At 46.1% G+C, this 14,176-nt stretch overlaps 1 protein-coding gene across 1 annotated transcript; it reads left to right on the top strand.

Annotated features, from left to right (window-relative positions):
• Nucleotides 1-574: 574 nt before the first annotated feature.
• Nucleotides 575-14,176, top strand: ptpn9b (protein tyrosine phosphatase non-receptor type 9b). The gene is made up of 13 exons (XM_030351450.1): nt 575-657; nt 2,231-2,374; nt 5,629-5,718; nt 5,877-6,001; nt 6,506-6,611; nt 6,743-6,853; nt 6,999-7,822; nt 7,921-8,017; nt 8,732-8,801; nt 8,959-9,037; nt 9,119-9,269; nt 10,356-10,563; nt 11,215-14,176. The coding sequence occupies exons 1-13, from the start codon at nt 625-627 to the stop codon at nt 11,436-11,438; spliced, it is 2,262 nt and encodes a 753-aa protein (XP_030207310.1). The 5' UTR covers nt 575-624; the 3' UTR covers nt 11,439-14,176.

Here is a 14,176-nt window from a genome sequence, read left to right as displayed (position 1 = left end):
GCTCCGCCCCCGGTGTTACACAAAAATAGTTCCTTGTAGCAAAGGCAGAAACAATGGTTCCTACCTGATTTGACGCAAGACTGCAAGACCAATTTTCTACTCAATACTTTGACAGTATGGTGGTGAACTAGCTCGATAAATGTAATAGATTTTACAGCAAAAGTAAAACCATCTAAATTTGGGAAACAAATTAACATATATATTGTCTATATATTGTCATTGTCTATCATGTTGTCTTTGAAAAACATTACCAGATATTTTATTGCGCTTCAAATCTTTGACAGTATGCTTTTGAGTGTTGTTTAATTTCAGTCATGTTACAATATTGGTAACAAAATAATGTATGTGTGAGTTTACAATCATTTCACTGGTATTACAATATGTAAAATATATAGTTTGTTGGACATTTTTAAAACAAAAACATGAGCCATCCGTCATGAAAACTATTTAAAAACCCACACTAGAAATAATAAATATATTTAATGGACAAAATTGAGGGCGAGGCCTGTGCTGGGGTGTAAACGTGGGGCGTGGCAGAGCGGGTAATGGGCGTGGTCGACTGGACAGTGGGCGTGACCGAGTGGATAGTGGGCGCGCCCGCTGCGACGTTGCGGAGGCTTCAAGATGGCGGAAGCCCTGACAACTCAGGAGGAACTGGTGAGAGTAGTTTGATACATTTTATTATTTAAATGGTCGTGTCCATTGCTTGTGCGTTATATTTCCAAGACTGAATATATGGGCTGATTTAATATGTCTATATTGGACCAATAGTACTTCTGAGGGGGCTATTATAAAGCATGACTCCCATCGCACCCTTCCATGTCGACCGATCCCCGTGATGGACTGACAGCAGATAGCTTATATGTTGGATAGGTTAAAACGCAATGTCGATCGCTGATGAGTCCCTGTAGGACCTCGGAGCCCAGTTGTGATGAGACGAACGCCTGTCTTCTTACTAGCGCTCATTGTGATTGTATTTAGTCAGTTAGCGTTACCAGGTTGAGTCGTGGTAGCCGCGTTAGTTAACGCTAGCCTGAATTAGCTTGCTACCACATGTTAACCCTGCACAGCACCCCTAAGCAAGTGTTGCCGTAGAGAAACTCGGCCCGACAGCTCTGTTGTTGGCGTCATCACAGTTGTATGTTTAGTCATGCGGAATGACCCGATCCATTTGGATGACTATGAAGGTTGTGTAATGATGTCCTAAATGTTGATGGGAGTGCTCGTCGTGTGACTGAGTGTTGCCAGCCAGCCAGTGATATCCGGCTATCAGATTTACTGCATACACTTCACAGAACTGGGCCCCCAGTTCTTCGCAATGTTGTTGCCTCTCTCTAGGCAAAGAGGTGACCAAATGTCTAGAGAGCCGATGACCATGTGTTTTAATGTCATCGACAGGCATGAAGTCTCGCAGCGATGTGACATTTAATTGCGGTCTGATTCCCCACATTCTTGACAGCTCACGTTATATCTTTGTACGTCCCAGATTCCCAACGAAAGGAAGTACTGATAGTTTTAAAAAAAATAATCAGATGTTCACTTAATCCTCCTGCTGAAACTTCCGAACCCACAGATTGATATTCTACTTCATACCATGTCCAATTTCCACATAAATCTATAATTAATGCATACCGCAGCAAAAGCTTTTGGGGCATCTATGTTCTCGATTAATTAAACCATTTAGATTTTGTTATTTTCTACCGCATCTATCCTTTATTTAGGCTACTAAAAATGCATTATTCTCTATTGATATGTTGTAGCGTCCCTTGCCCTTGGGTGTTAGTACAGTATCTTTTGAACCACTTATAAAACATATGGTCTTGTATGTTTTTAAAACCCAGTTGGTAGAGAACTAAAGATTATCACAATTCTCCTTTTTTTTTTCTTTTTTTTTTAGCTCTGCCAATTCATTCTGACAGTTCAATCTCAGCCCGCGTCAATGTACTTGATTTGCAATATTGTCGCTTTAATTATCCAACACAATGGACTATATCCATTGCTGCTGCCTTGCATCATATAACCCTTGAAATCCTTTTTCCTTTTCTCAATCCTGCTAAATGTTGTGCTGTATGTTTGAAACATTGAATTGCTGTTATCTTGGCCTGGGCTCCCTTGAAAAAGAGATATTGTAATCTCAAGGGTACTCGGCTTGTTGAATAAAGTATTAATTCATAATATACCAATGTGCAGCTTGGTCTTCAGTTGTCTTTCATGCGTGTGTCTGCTCTAGGCGGTTGAGGAGTTCCTGGGTGAGGTGCGCAGCAGGGAGCAGCCTCACAGCGCTAGTCTCGTCTCCGAGCCCACGGCTGTCAAGTTCCTTATGGCCCGCAAGTTTGACGTCTCGAGAGCCATCAACCTCTTCCAGGCATACAAGGTGCGGCACTTCCTGGCGTCATCCCTCATCCTGCATGATTGACAGCACTCGAATGTACTGCTTTTGTTTTCATCAAGTGGATGCTGGACTTTTTCGAGAAGATCCTCTTTCATACTAATCCTCATACAGCTGTATTATGTTTTTTTCATACTAATCACTAAAACCGTGAGTGGCTCAATATGATCACCCAGTGATTCTAGGAAATCTAGCAAATAGGGATGCAGCGATCAGCTTTTTTTAGGCTGATTTCAATCACCGATTATTTTGATTATTCCTATGAATATATATTATATAAGATATTTCTTATGAAAATCATTGTGTGCTGATTTTCTAGGGTTCCTAGTTAGTTAGTTAGGTATATGAGGATGCGCTGTGTTCCTTTAAGAAAAGGTGAGACGGCATGTAAACACAGCACTGAACAGTTTAGTTGACTAATTAAGTGTGGAGTCGCACGGTTTTCTATTTAGAAAACGAATAAATTAAACATAACTTGCAAAAGGGGAAGGGATCAGGGAGATTACTGTTTATTTGAATGAGTCTGGCCAACACAATATCAATCGCACGCTAGGAAGAGGAGCTATAACGGATAATACTGTATACTGTGTGGATAACACACAACCAACACCGATTTAATCCAACATATAATCCAATATCCACCTGTAATATGGTTTGCATTCATCCATATTCGCAGGCAGAAAAAAGGAGGAACAGGGCAGAAGCAGCCGTTGTTATCCTACTAAGCTTTGCATAACAAATAATAACCGGCGGCAACATTTGCGTGTAGGCGATATTGAAGATGCTTATATCTGTAGCCTACTTTTGCCTCCTGTGATGTGGCACAAGCCTATTATCCAGATGTACGGCCGCGTTTGCGCAGGCTATCATTTCTCATTTATCAAGTCTGCAGGTCTTTTGTGGTATTGATTTAGTTATTAAGTAGGACACGAAGTTTGCGATAGCCTATGTTAAATTCATTATTTATTGGGATTCATTTCGGGTTTTGCACACGCGTAAACCGTTTTGAACTGGGTTAGATGATTGAATGTATTGAGCCCAAACTACATTTAATGTATTAAACAACATAAACAACCAATATGCAAAGGAAGTGTGCTGTATTGGCGCAACACACCGACTCCTTGTGACATCCGTACCAATAAAAGGAGCGCTGTATACGACTTCTCTCACAAGCTCAGACTCGGGGTCCAGCTACAATTTATGGTGTTGTTATGAAGTATAGGTTTCAAGGAAGCCTTTGCCTGACATTGTAGGGACTATGTTGACATTAAAGTACCATGGCTGCAATCGTTTGGCTATGCGTACGTAACGCTTCGGTTGCGCCGTTTAGAGACATGATTACGTTGAAGGTCACTCTTGCTCATCTTCCATACAAGTGGCAGAGCAGCAAGTTAGTTTCACATGAAGCAGAAGAAATAAGTAGGAGCAGACATGTCGTGTGTAGTTATCGATACTTCAGTAGTTTTCACTAATATGGGGATGTGCGAATAACGTAAGTCTAGTTCTGCTACTTTTAGCGTAAACCAGAAAAGAATGGGAGCCCGAAGCCTGGGGGGATGCAGGCTTCTTATAACACCCCATAAATAATATCAACAAAAGGCTATTTTGTGGTTATTAACTTAAGAATAATTATGTTAAAGAGGACATATTATGAAAACAACACTTTTCCTGGGATTTGGGGTGTTGTTTTGGTCTCTGGTGCTCCCACACGCATACAAACTTTGAAAAAAGTCTACACTTTTTTGAGTGACATATGAATTTCTGAAAGTACCACGCCTACAGTTTCCAAACGGCGGCAAGTCCGGCAGCTCAGCTCCCAGAGTACAATCCCTTTCTCCTCTATGTCGAAGTTCATGGACTTCAGAGAGTCAAGGCCAAAGTTCCTTTCCCCCAATTCCTCTCAACCATGGTCAAGATATCCCCCACTACGAGTCTTTACTTGTTGTGGAAGTGCCAGAGACGTCAGACGCAGTCTTTATGATTCATAATATCATCCGAGGCGTACATAGCTTTTGGCCGTGATATAAGATATAATATTATATAATACCCATATATAATATTGTTATTATTATATTATATGATATTGATATAGAGCTCCAGGATTCCGCAAAGCAAACGACGACAATCCCTTCTCCTCCATGCTGTGGTTCAGTCTGACAGCTCATTGGTCAATGGGCAGCAGCTCATTTGCATTAAAGCTACAGACACCAGAAACAGCGCATTCTGAAGGGGCTGAAACAGAGGGGAATAGCGGTTGGCGAGATTTTTTTTCCTAAAAGCTATTTCCCGCAAACAGCTACAAAAACATGTTTTCTGGAACTCGAATACTATCTTTACTTGTTGGGAAAACACCATAATATGTCTCCTTTTAAGCAGGATAACATTACTGTCTCAGTGACAGAACACAAATGCTATGTTTACTTGTTGGGAAAACACCATAATATGTCTCCTTTAAAGCAGGATAACATTACTGTCTCAGTGACGGAACCTAATGACGGCTCGTCTTGCGCACAAGTGTTTTCGAGACATTGGCCCCTGCAATCTGCAAATTTCAAGTTTATCGGCCGATAATGATCGGTTCCCGGTCAATCGATGCACCAACCGGTACTTACAATGCTAAAGTTTAGGGTGCACCGCTTCACCAATAGAGTTTTTAGCGAAGGCATCAAATTAAGATGGCATCGTCACAGGCAATCATGCAAAAGCGCTTATATGCAAAAAAATAAAATTGGTTTGTTTGTTATCCATAACGCAAGTGAATTATGATAAATTCTGCCTCTGGGGATGTGGTTTTCGTATGACAACTATTTATAAAGCATTAAATTGAAGTGCAGTGTCATCGAAGGCGTTGCATCGTTTTGCTGTAAGCTATCTTGTGATGTTAAGAATGATGAGAATATTTAGAGATGACCTTTCCAAAACCTTCACTACCAACCAAACTGTGGTGTCCTCAAACACAGAAGCGTGTTCTGTGGGAGCCGTCGTGAAACAAACATGACATAGTCGTGGCCTTCAGGCGCAACTCGTACGGCAAGTATATTTTTGCGCCTAGTCTGGGAACTCCCCGTCCACAGCAACGTTAGGCTGAATGCAGACTATAAAGGCCCTGGCCATGACCGTCCACAGGCTGAATGCAGACTATGGCAATGACCCTGCTTGAACGTCCGCTCTTCACAAACGGGTCATGGCTCTGCCCCTTCTCCTGTTTTCTGACGCTGTCCTGTTTGTTCTAATCTCAGAACACGCGAATCAAAGAGGGCATCTTCAACATCAACCCTGACGAGGAGCCCCTACGCTCTGAGCTGCTGTGTGGCAAGTTCACAGTCCTGGTGAGTCGCGTGCATGCGTGTGTGTTTTGTATATACACATATATATGGATTATAAGTAATCCACAGATCCCCAGTTCGATATAATACTGCTACTATCTTGGGGCCTTTATTGAATGTGTGAGTTGCCTGTGGTGATGCGGTCCTCTGTGTGTGCCCAGCCTGGCCGTGATGCTAAAGGTGCAGCTCTAGCCCTCTTCACAGCTCGCCTCCACCGGCCAGACGTCACCACCCACAAGGCCGTGCTGCAGGCTATCATCTATCAGCTGGATAAAGCCATAGAGAGGTACTTATTGTTGGGGACACCCACCTAGACTTGATGCCTTTGGCATGCTTTAGAAGAGAAGGGAAATCTACTTCATGCTTTTTCTTTTTTGTCTCTTTACCTCATATGTATTATTATTATTGGACGTTTAAGCTGAATTCCTTCTGAAATGAATTAGCTTTTTCTACGTGAAATTATGTTTTACATTTGATGTAATGCTCAGGGGATGTGGTTAAGTAATTCTATCTGATTTTAGACGAGAGAAAACGCAGGCAGCGTTGTGCCATCAAAGGCTATAAAACCTTTTGCTCTAAGCTATCTGCAAGTGGTGTGTATATCTGCCCATCAGGGTACCCACGTCTTGATACAGTCTAAGATACGCTATGGATAGCATATTAACGATCAAACACTGTGGTTGGAGGCTGATTCGATATGATTGTATTCAGCTCAGATTCCTTAGTAAATGGACAAATTGTAAAATGTGCCCCAATGATTTGTAAACGTGTTTCCCTGCTCCCTCCCCAGCTTGCAAACGCAAAGAGACGGTCTAATATTTATCTATGACATGACCAACTCAAGCTACGGAAACTTTGACTACGAGCTCTGTGTCAAAATCCTTGACTTGCTCAAGGTAAAAAAAATCTTCTTGCCTGAATTGATTTTATTTTAAAGTATGTTATTTTTTTGCATAAAAATGCAGACTAAAGGGGTGTGTGTATGTATGTGTGTGTGTGTGTGCGCATGTGCATGTTTCTTCTACAGGGGGCGTTTCCTGCTCGTCTAAAATGTGTCTTCATCGTATCGTCCCCTCTCTGGTTCAGAGCACCTTTCGCAGTGCTTCGTCTTTTCGTCCGTGAGAAACTCAGAGAAAGGGTATGTATGTGTCGTGGATTTGAGACGCATCAGTCGTCTTTCTCTCCACCGCCGCGGCTTCCTGCCGGGTGTTAAAGCACGGCCCGTTCACACAGCGCTCCAGCACGAGGTTCACATGTTGCCGCTTCTGCTCCCCATTCGCCAGGTGTGCACCGTCAAAGCCCACGAGTTGGCCAACCACATCCCCGTGCCGTCCCTCCCCGAGCACCTGGGCGGGACGTCCCAGTACAGCCACGTGGCCTGGATCCAGTCCTGCGTCAACGCGCACACGAACCCCGCCCCCGGCGACCACCCCATGCAGGACGACCACGACTGCGTGGGCAGCCTGCTGCGCTCCTACAGCCTGGGGGCCAGCGACCCCAGCGCCGCCGACGGCGCGTCCCACCGGCACGCGGAGCCGGGCCCCGAGCTGGCCGTGACCAACTCGAACTGCTGCGACGACAGCAACGCCAACCCGCACAACAGCCACCGGGGCAACCACCAACACTGGAACGGCTCTGCGCTGGGCGGGCCCGGCCCCAACGCTAACACCAACGGCTGCGGACGCCAGCCCCCGCCGCCCCAGTCGGCCACGCCCCCGGCCACCCCGGGCCATCAGAACCTCAACGGGGACGCGCCCGTCTGCCGAGAGTCGGACGCCGCGGGCCAGCCCCAGAACGATAACGCAGAGGAGGACCCGGAGGCGGAGGACGAGGAGGAGGAAGAGGACGAAGAAGGGGTCCCGCCTCTGCCCCAGAAGGCGCTGCCCCGGCCGCCACAGCAGTCCTCCCAGTGTCCGGTGCTCTCGTCGTCCTGGGACCCCGAGGAGACGGAGCCCTACATGGAGGTGTCCGTTCACATGCCCGAGCCCGGGGGAATGAGTGTGGGGGATCTGGTGGAGCACGTAAAGAGGAGGAAGAAGAAGGGGATCTACCAGGAGTACGAGGAGATCCGCAAGGAGCCACCAGCCGGCACCTTCGACTACTCCAGGTCAGGATAACACGGAGCATTCCACAGCGGGAGAAGACGTATGCCAGTAATTGGGAATTTTCGTTTTTTCTCAAACTCTGTGTGTCTTATCTTTTCAGGAAGCTGGCCAATCAGATTAAGAATAGGTACAGCGATGTGCTCTGCCTGGACCAATCACGAGTGCGACTCAGTGAGCTGTGTGATGACGAGGATGAGGTAAAACAACAACATCCTTATCGGGCTCCCCGTTGGCACAACTTTTTCGTATCTTTTAAAACACATATTTTAGACACAGCACTATAAGTAGTTAGGTAGCCGAGCTGCACTGTTTACCTGGGACCTTTTTAATCTGGCTTGGGACATTCATACATTTGCTTTTGTGAAGGTTTAGCTTCTATAATGCCTGCGGAATTGTGTCTTACTGGCGGCTAACAACTGCGGAATGTTTTCTGTAGCGGAGCAGCAAAGTCCTGATCTTACTCACATTCCAAGCCTGGCACTGTTTTAACGTTTCAGTACACAAGCTTAACAAGTGGGAGCTGGTCTACAACGGATCACAATGTCCATGGTCTCCCATGATATTAAATATCCATCTGGGCTGTGTGCATACTGGTTTACATCTTTTTTTTTTTTAAAGACATTCATGCATGTTTTTAGTAAATGTGTTTGAACAAAACGTTTTTTGTGCTAAAATCTTCGTTATGATGACTTACAAATGAGTCATGAATCCATAACCAGCCTTTATTACCATAGTTTATTGTTAAACATTTGTCGTACATAAGTAACTAGCACTTGGTGTAATTAGTTACTCTATTCATGTGAGAAAGCCACAACCTGAACCGCGCGTGATGGTAATTAATGTCCAGCTCCAAAAGGGGGCACCAGGATCACATGTTCCCTGAACTAACTCAAGTGTTGTGCCTCCTGCAGACGACAGACTACATCAACGCTAGCTTCATGGACGGGTACAAGAGAAGCAATGCCTACATTGCCACTCAGGGTGAGTAGGTACTCGTGTTTTCCCAATATCCCCTGAGTAAACAAGCAAATATGGTACATTGGTCTGTTTGAACAGCGCTCTTGAAATGAACGCAGGGAGAATAAACCACTTGAATCAAGCAACTCAAAAAAACAAAATGTTGTCTCTTGCGATGCAGGTCCCTTGCCCAAGACTTTCGAGGACTTCTGGCGACTGGTCTGGGAGCAAATGGTACTGCTCATAGTCATGACCACCAGGTGAGACTCTTGACATCCACGTGTTTTGTGTGAGGGCGGGGAAGAAGGAGATCCGAGTCTGACTCCCTCCCCCTGTCCCAGGGTGGTGGAGCGAGGGCGGGTCAAGTGCGGACAGTACTGGCCCCTGGAGGAGAACCAGACGGAGCAACACGGGTACTTCCTGGTCAGGAACCTGCACATCCAGGCTTTCCAGGACTTCAAACTCTCCCACCTGGAGCTGTACAACACGCAGGTGAGTAGGGCTGGGCGATTAATCCGATTTTGATCACGATTTTGGTTTTAACGTCAAACGATCACAAAATTAACATAATCAAGTTAAAAAACCAAATTGGGTTGTTTACAGAAAAGGCAGAACAGCTGGATACATATCGGTATATCATTTTAGATTGGAACAATTTATTTTTGACCATTTTGTGTATTTTCTTTCAGGCGAAATTACAAAGTTTTTGTGTTTTCAAACTCAAAAATAATCGTGATTGCAATATTGACCAAAATAATCGTGATTATGATTTTTCCCATAATCGAGCAGCCCTACAGGTGAGTCTCTGCGCTCACACGCGACCCCTGAGCGGTGGTTATTATAGTGGACTACAACGAGATTATTGAGTCCATATTCAGGTGTTCATATTTAGAAACCCAGTGGAGGGGCAGGGTGCCTCCTTGTCCCTGGTACACAAAGATACGATGGCTGCTACATTCTGGGAAAGTTGATGATTTTAAATCAGGCCCGTAACGAATAAACGTCACTAAAAAGGATGGATGGATTCAGCTCTCCACCTCATGAAACGGATGAAGAAGTGCCGTCTTATCACCAGAACATCCTCTGTATTGAGAGGATTCAATTAGAATTGATGGCATCAACTTTTATTTATTTATTTTAAAGATCCAAAGTTTGGATCTGCTATCTAATGCATCCACGAGACGTTGGTTTATCGGGTTGTTTCCCTGTTCAATAACTGAAAGTGGGCTACAACAATGTTGACCAGTGGCCGACACTAATAACTCATGGGGGGGACAAGGGTCAACTTATACTTCAGACTGTTTGTTATACATGATAAGACGATATTATATAATCATATTCCTATATTATTTGATACTCAAAATAAGTGTATCGCTGCCCCCCAATTACCTTTTGACATGGCTTGTTACGTCTCATCAACCTCACACCCGTTGGTGAAATAGGGGCCCTTTAATAATAGTAGTAATGTAGATATTAACATAGGGTCTAATCGTGCCTCGATCAGGCTACTTGACACCAGGACCCAATGTCTCGGGTGTTGGGTCTTAAACCGGCTCATTGTGCCCTCTTGTTTGTTAGACCGGTGAGAAGCGGGAGATCTCTCACTACCTCTACGTCAGCTGGCCTGACTTCGGAGTGCCCAAGTGTGCGTCGGCCATGTTGGATTTCCGTGAGCATGTGCAGCAGAGGCAGGAGGCGGCCGTCCAGAGCCTGGGCCCCAGCTGGACAGGACCCCCCGGGGGGCCGCCCGTGGTGGTCCACTGCAGCGCTGGTATCGGCCGCACAGGTACCCATGACCACGGCGCCACCTCTAGTTCAGCGGTATCTAGTATGCTGAGTGCATTGTTACGCGTTTTAGTACGACATATAATGTGTTCATTCTCATTCGGGGATTCATCAGTTGAGATTAAAAATGAGCTCATACCTTGACTTTGTTTGATACATACTGGGCGTCAAGTAGCTCAGGAGGGGGCGGGTTGGCTGGTAACCGGCAGGTTGCTAGTTCGATCCCCGGCTCCTCCTAGCTGAGTGTCGAGGTGTCCCTGAGCAAGACCCCTAACCCTGACCGCTCGCGACGAGCCGGCTGTCGCCTTGCTTGGCTGACAACAGCACAGTGCACACTTCACCAAGTATTTCTGGATCTTCGTTGTAAATCTTTTTTAGGCTTTATCAAAATCTTCTCTGGAAGGAAAACTGCCCTGTAAATTCATGATTATGGGCACATTCTCATTGTTCACATTCGCCGGTGTGTGAATGTGTGCATGAATGGGTGAATGTTAGGCAATTGGGTAGGGACTGGTTACAAAAAAGTGGTCTAAAAATGCAGTCCGTTTACCATTTGACTGTAGATAAGTGTGCCTGTGTATCTGTGAGTATGTTTTCCAGTGGGTCTGTCAGAGCGGTGCTCCTGTTGACTCTCTGCTCCCGGGGGCCTCAGGTACGTTCTGCACCCTGGACATCTGCCTGGCGCGCCTGGAAGACATCGGCTCGGTGGACGTGCGGCAGACGGTGCGGCGCATGCGCACGCAGCGGGCCTTCAGCATCCAGACCTGGGACCAGTACTACTTCTGCTACACGGCCGTCATCGAGTACGCCCAGCGCCACGGCAGGCTGAGCCCCGTGCAGTGGTCCGACTCGGAGCTGGAGACGGACAGCGAGTGACGGTCGCACGGAGGGGGGCGGGCCCGAGGGCGGAGGAGGCCGGCGACACCACAGGAGGGGTCCGAGAACACAGACGGCAGCTGGGGGAGAAGAAGAGTCCGGAGGTCCGGCGGCCACTCCTGAGGACAGAACTCTGTTGTAAACCTTAGCAAAATACGATCATCTGAAGAGAGAGCTGTTGTGCAGAGGTGCCACGTTCTGCAGGCCCTGGAAGGGCTTGTCCATGCCGAGGGTTCGAATGGCATGACCACGAATAAGCGACGTATCCTGCCTATTTCCAAACCCCTGCACCGCCACCACCAACACCACCACCACCTGCCCTCTTTCTTATGTTTTATTTGGTAAGCTCTAAATGGGATCTGGCCTGCCCTAAAACCTTGCTTGTTGACAAGTGTCATAAGAGTTGTAGCATTTTTTTTTATACTGACTTGCACAGGGGGGGTGCAAACTTGAACTCCGCCCCTCCGAGAACAGCCCTCATTCTTTTGTTTTGTATTCCCTCCCTCTGAAAGTGCTCTGTGATTATTTTTTTTTGCCTGAGGAGTACACGCCCCATGTGACAGGGTGGGAGGAGCCTAGCGGCTTGGTGGTGAAGGAAGTGGTACTACTCGAGAGGAGTGTCCTCATGTGGGGTCCGTGTTGTCCGCCAGCCTCGCGGACCCCGCATTGTCTGTTATATTCTGCCATGATTTCCTCCGTTCGTACTGCACCTTCTCTGCGTGAACGATTTTTTGTTGGTATGGCGTGTTTGGGTGACAGTAGCTCAGGAGGTAGAGTGGGTTGACTGGTAACCGGTAGGTTGCTGGTTCAATGCCAGGCATTGAACCAGCAACCTTCGAGGTGTCCCTGAGCAAGACGCCTAACCCTGACTGATCCTGAAGAGCTGGCTGTCGCCATGCGTGGTTGATTCGCCGTCGGTCTGTGAATGTGTGAATGAATGGTCGTTTTGGATAAAAGCGTCAGCGAAATCCCTAAAATGTAAATGTATGTTAACTAACTTTTTCAAAAGCCAAAGTCCTCACCCTGAATGCTTGGATGTATTCCTTACTAAGATTATAAACTGAAATCTGTGTATATTCTTGTAACATACATTTATATATTATTGTGCATAATGACAACCTTTCAACTAAGAAAAAAAAAATGCCTTGTTTTAATATAATTGACTGAAGAAGCTGTCTCGAGAGAAGACCGCTATGTCGGAGGCCGGACAAAAAGGAATAGTTTGTAACGCTTACTTCGATTTCCTCACATTGTTCAATAAGTGTGATTGGTCAGGTCTAACATCGTCTTAGCTGTGGCAACATTCTTATTGGGCGATTTCCAAAATTGGCCTTAACCTCTCTTGACTCACTGCCTCGTTGCTCTTAGATCTTAACCTCTACAAAAACCGTGTTTTTCGTCCTTTATTCCTCCCTTTCGTTGACTCCCTTGACACCACAACTGTTGAATCCTTTGATTATCGAGGCCGGCGCTGCCTCAGATGTTTGTGCCTTCGAGTTTTCCATAATGTCCATACACCGCGGCCCAGATCATACGGTTCGACCTAAACTAGCGCACTCGCACCCACCCCCGGGCCGTGTCCCCCCCCACAGGGCCCCCGGTGGGTCCCCAGGCCCCTAGTGCACTGCCTCAGGGAGGAGGCTGGGCGCGCTCTGCAGGGTGTAGGAGGATCAGGACGGGGCTTTCTGTCAGTCGACCTCAGGGCGTAAGGCTACTAGTGTTTTTGCCTAGTGTCAAACATATTGTTTTCTGTGTTCGCCTCTGGTGATATATCATATTAGAAAACCTATCAGTTTTTATTTTATACAATATACTGTATTGTGTAACCTATTATATTTATGTATTTGTACAACGTCAACAGTATTGAAATCCTGAATGTTGGTACGAAAAAGAGTAAACTGTTCTTTCATTTGATAAGCTACACAAATCAGATGGGGGCGGGGGGGGGGGGGGGGGGCAAAGAAAATTATATTTTTTTGTCGTTTACAAGTATGGTGAATAATGTTACTGGCCCTTGTATTTTCACAACTGATTTGTATACCATAACGATTGTTGGAATCCAGGACAATGGGGAGAAAGGTAATGAGTGTTTCCTGAGGGAGTGCATAACACCAAACGCCCCACACACAACCAGAACGCAACTCCTCTCGCCACCCGCAGACAGATGCCAAGGACTAAGTGGATACAGCCATCTAACGGAGAGGAAAACTGGACTCGGCGCTGCCATCTTGGTTCACTAAACCCAGTTCTGTTCTTGAGAATTAACAAAAACACACACAGGGTTAGGGCTGCAACAAAACAAAGAAAAAGAAACAAGAGCCTTGAATGTGTTTCAGAGTCAATCAGGACATGCAGACGATGGTAACGTGGACCACCTCGGCACACAAACACACACGCAATGCCAAAGGCCAAGCCTCACCCTGAGCACTCTTTCTCAGCCCCTTCACATGCTTCCTGGACGGCTTACAAGCACGGTCCTACGAGATGGAATGGGGAGCGTGGTGCCCAAGAAGAATGCGTGGTCAGCACGGACTGGCGGGTTGTTAGACTGTCTGTCTCCCCGTTACCTTTTGGAGATGTTTTACAAAACAAACAAAAACATGCTCCGTGCGTTTGCTGATGGGTGTTCTGTTTTAATGAGTCTGTGTTTTTTCAGTTCTTGTGATTGAATAATGGCCTTTTACATGCTGTTGACTTGGCTGTCCCATTAAAGCAATGGTATTACCATCTTGAATGAA

The sequence above is a fragment of the Gadus morhua genome, chromosome 3 (assembly GCF_902167405.1).
Source record: "Gadus morhua chromosome 3, gadMor3.0, whole genome shotgun sequence".
In the NCBI taxonomy this organism is placed as follows: Eukaryota; Metazoa; Chordata; class Actinopteri; order Gadiformes; family Gadidae; genus Gadus; species Gadus morhua.
The sequence above is the reverse complement of the archived record's forward strand: the minus strand, read 5'-3'. Positions and strand labels throughout refer to the sequence as shown.

Bases quoted from the DNA above. Each gene is read 5' to 3' on its own strand.
- ptpn9b (XM_030351450.1), top strand. From the start codon at position 625: ATGGCGGAAGCCCTGACAACTCAGGAGGAACTG. The intron at 5,719-5,876 runs GTGAGTCGCGTG...GTGTGTGCCCAG, and splicing joins GTGGCAAGTTCACAGTCCTG to CCTGGCCGTGATGCTAAAGG. The intron at 8,018-8,731 runs GTAAAACAACAA...TGCCTCCTGCAG, and splicing joins TGTGTGATGACGAGGATGAG to ACGACAGACTACATCAACGC.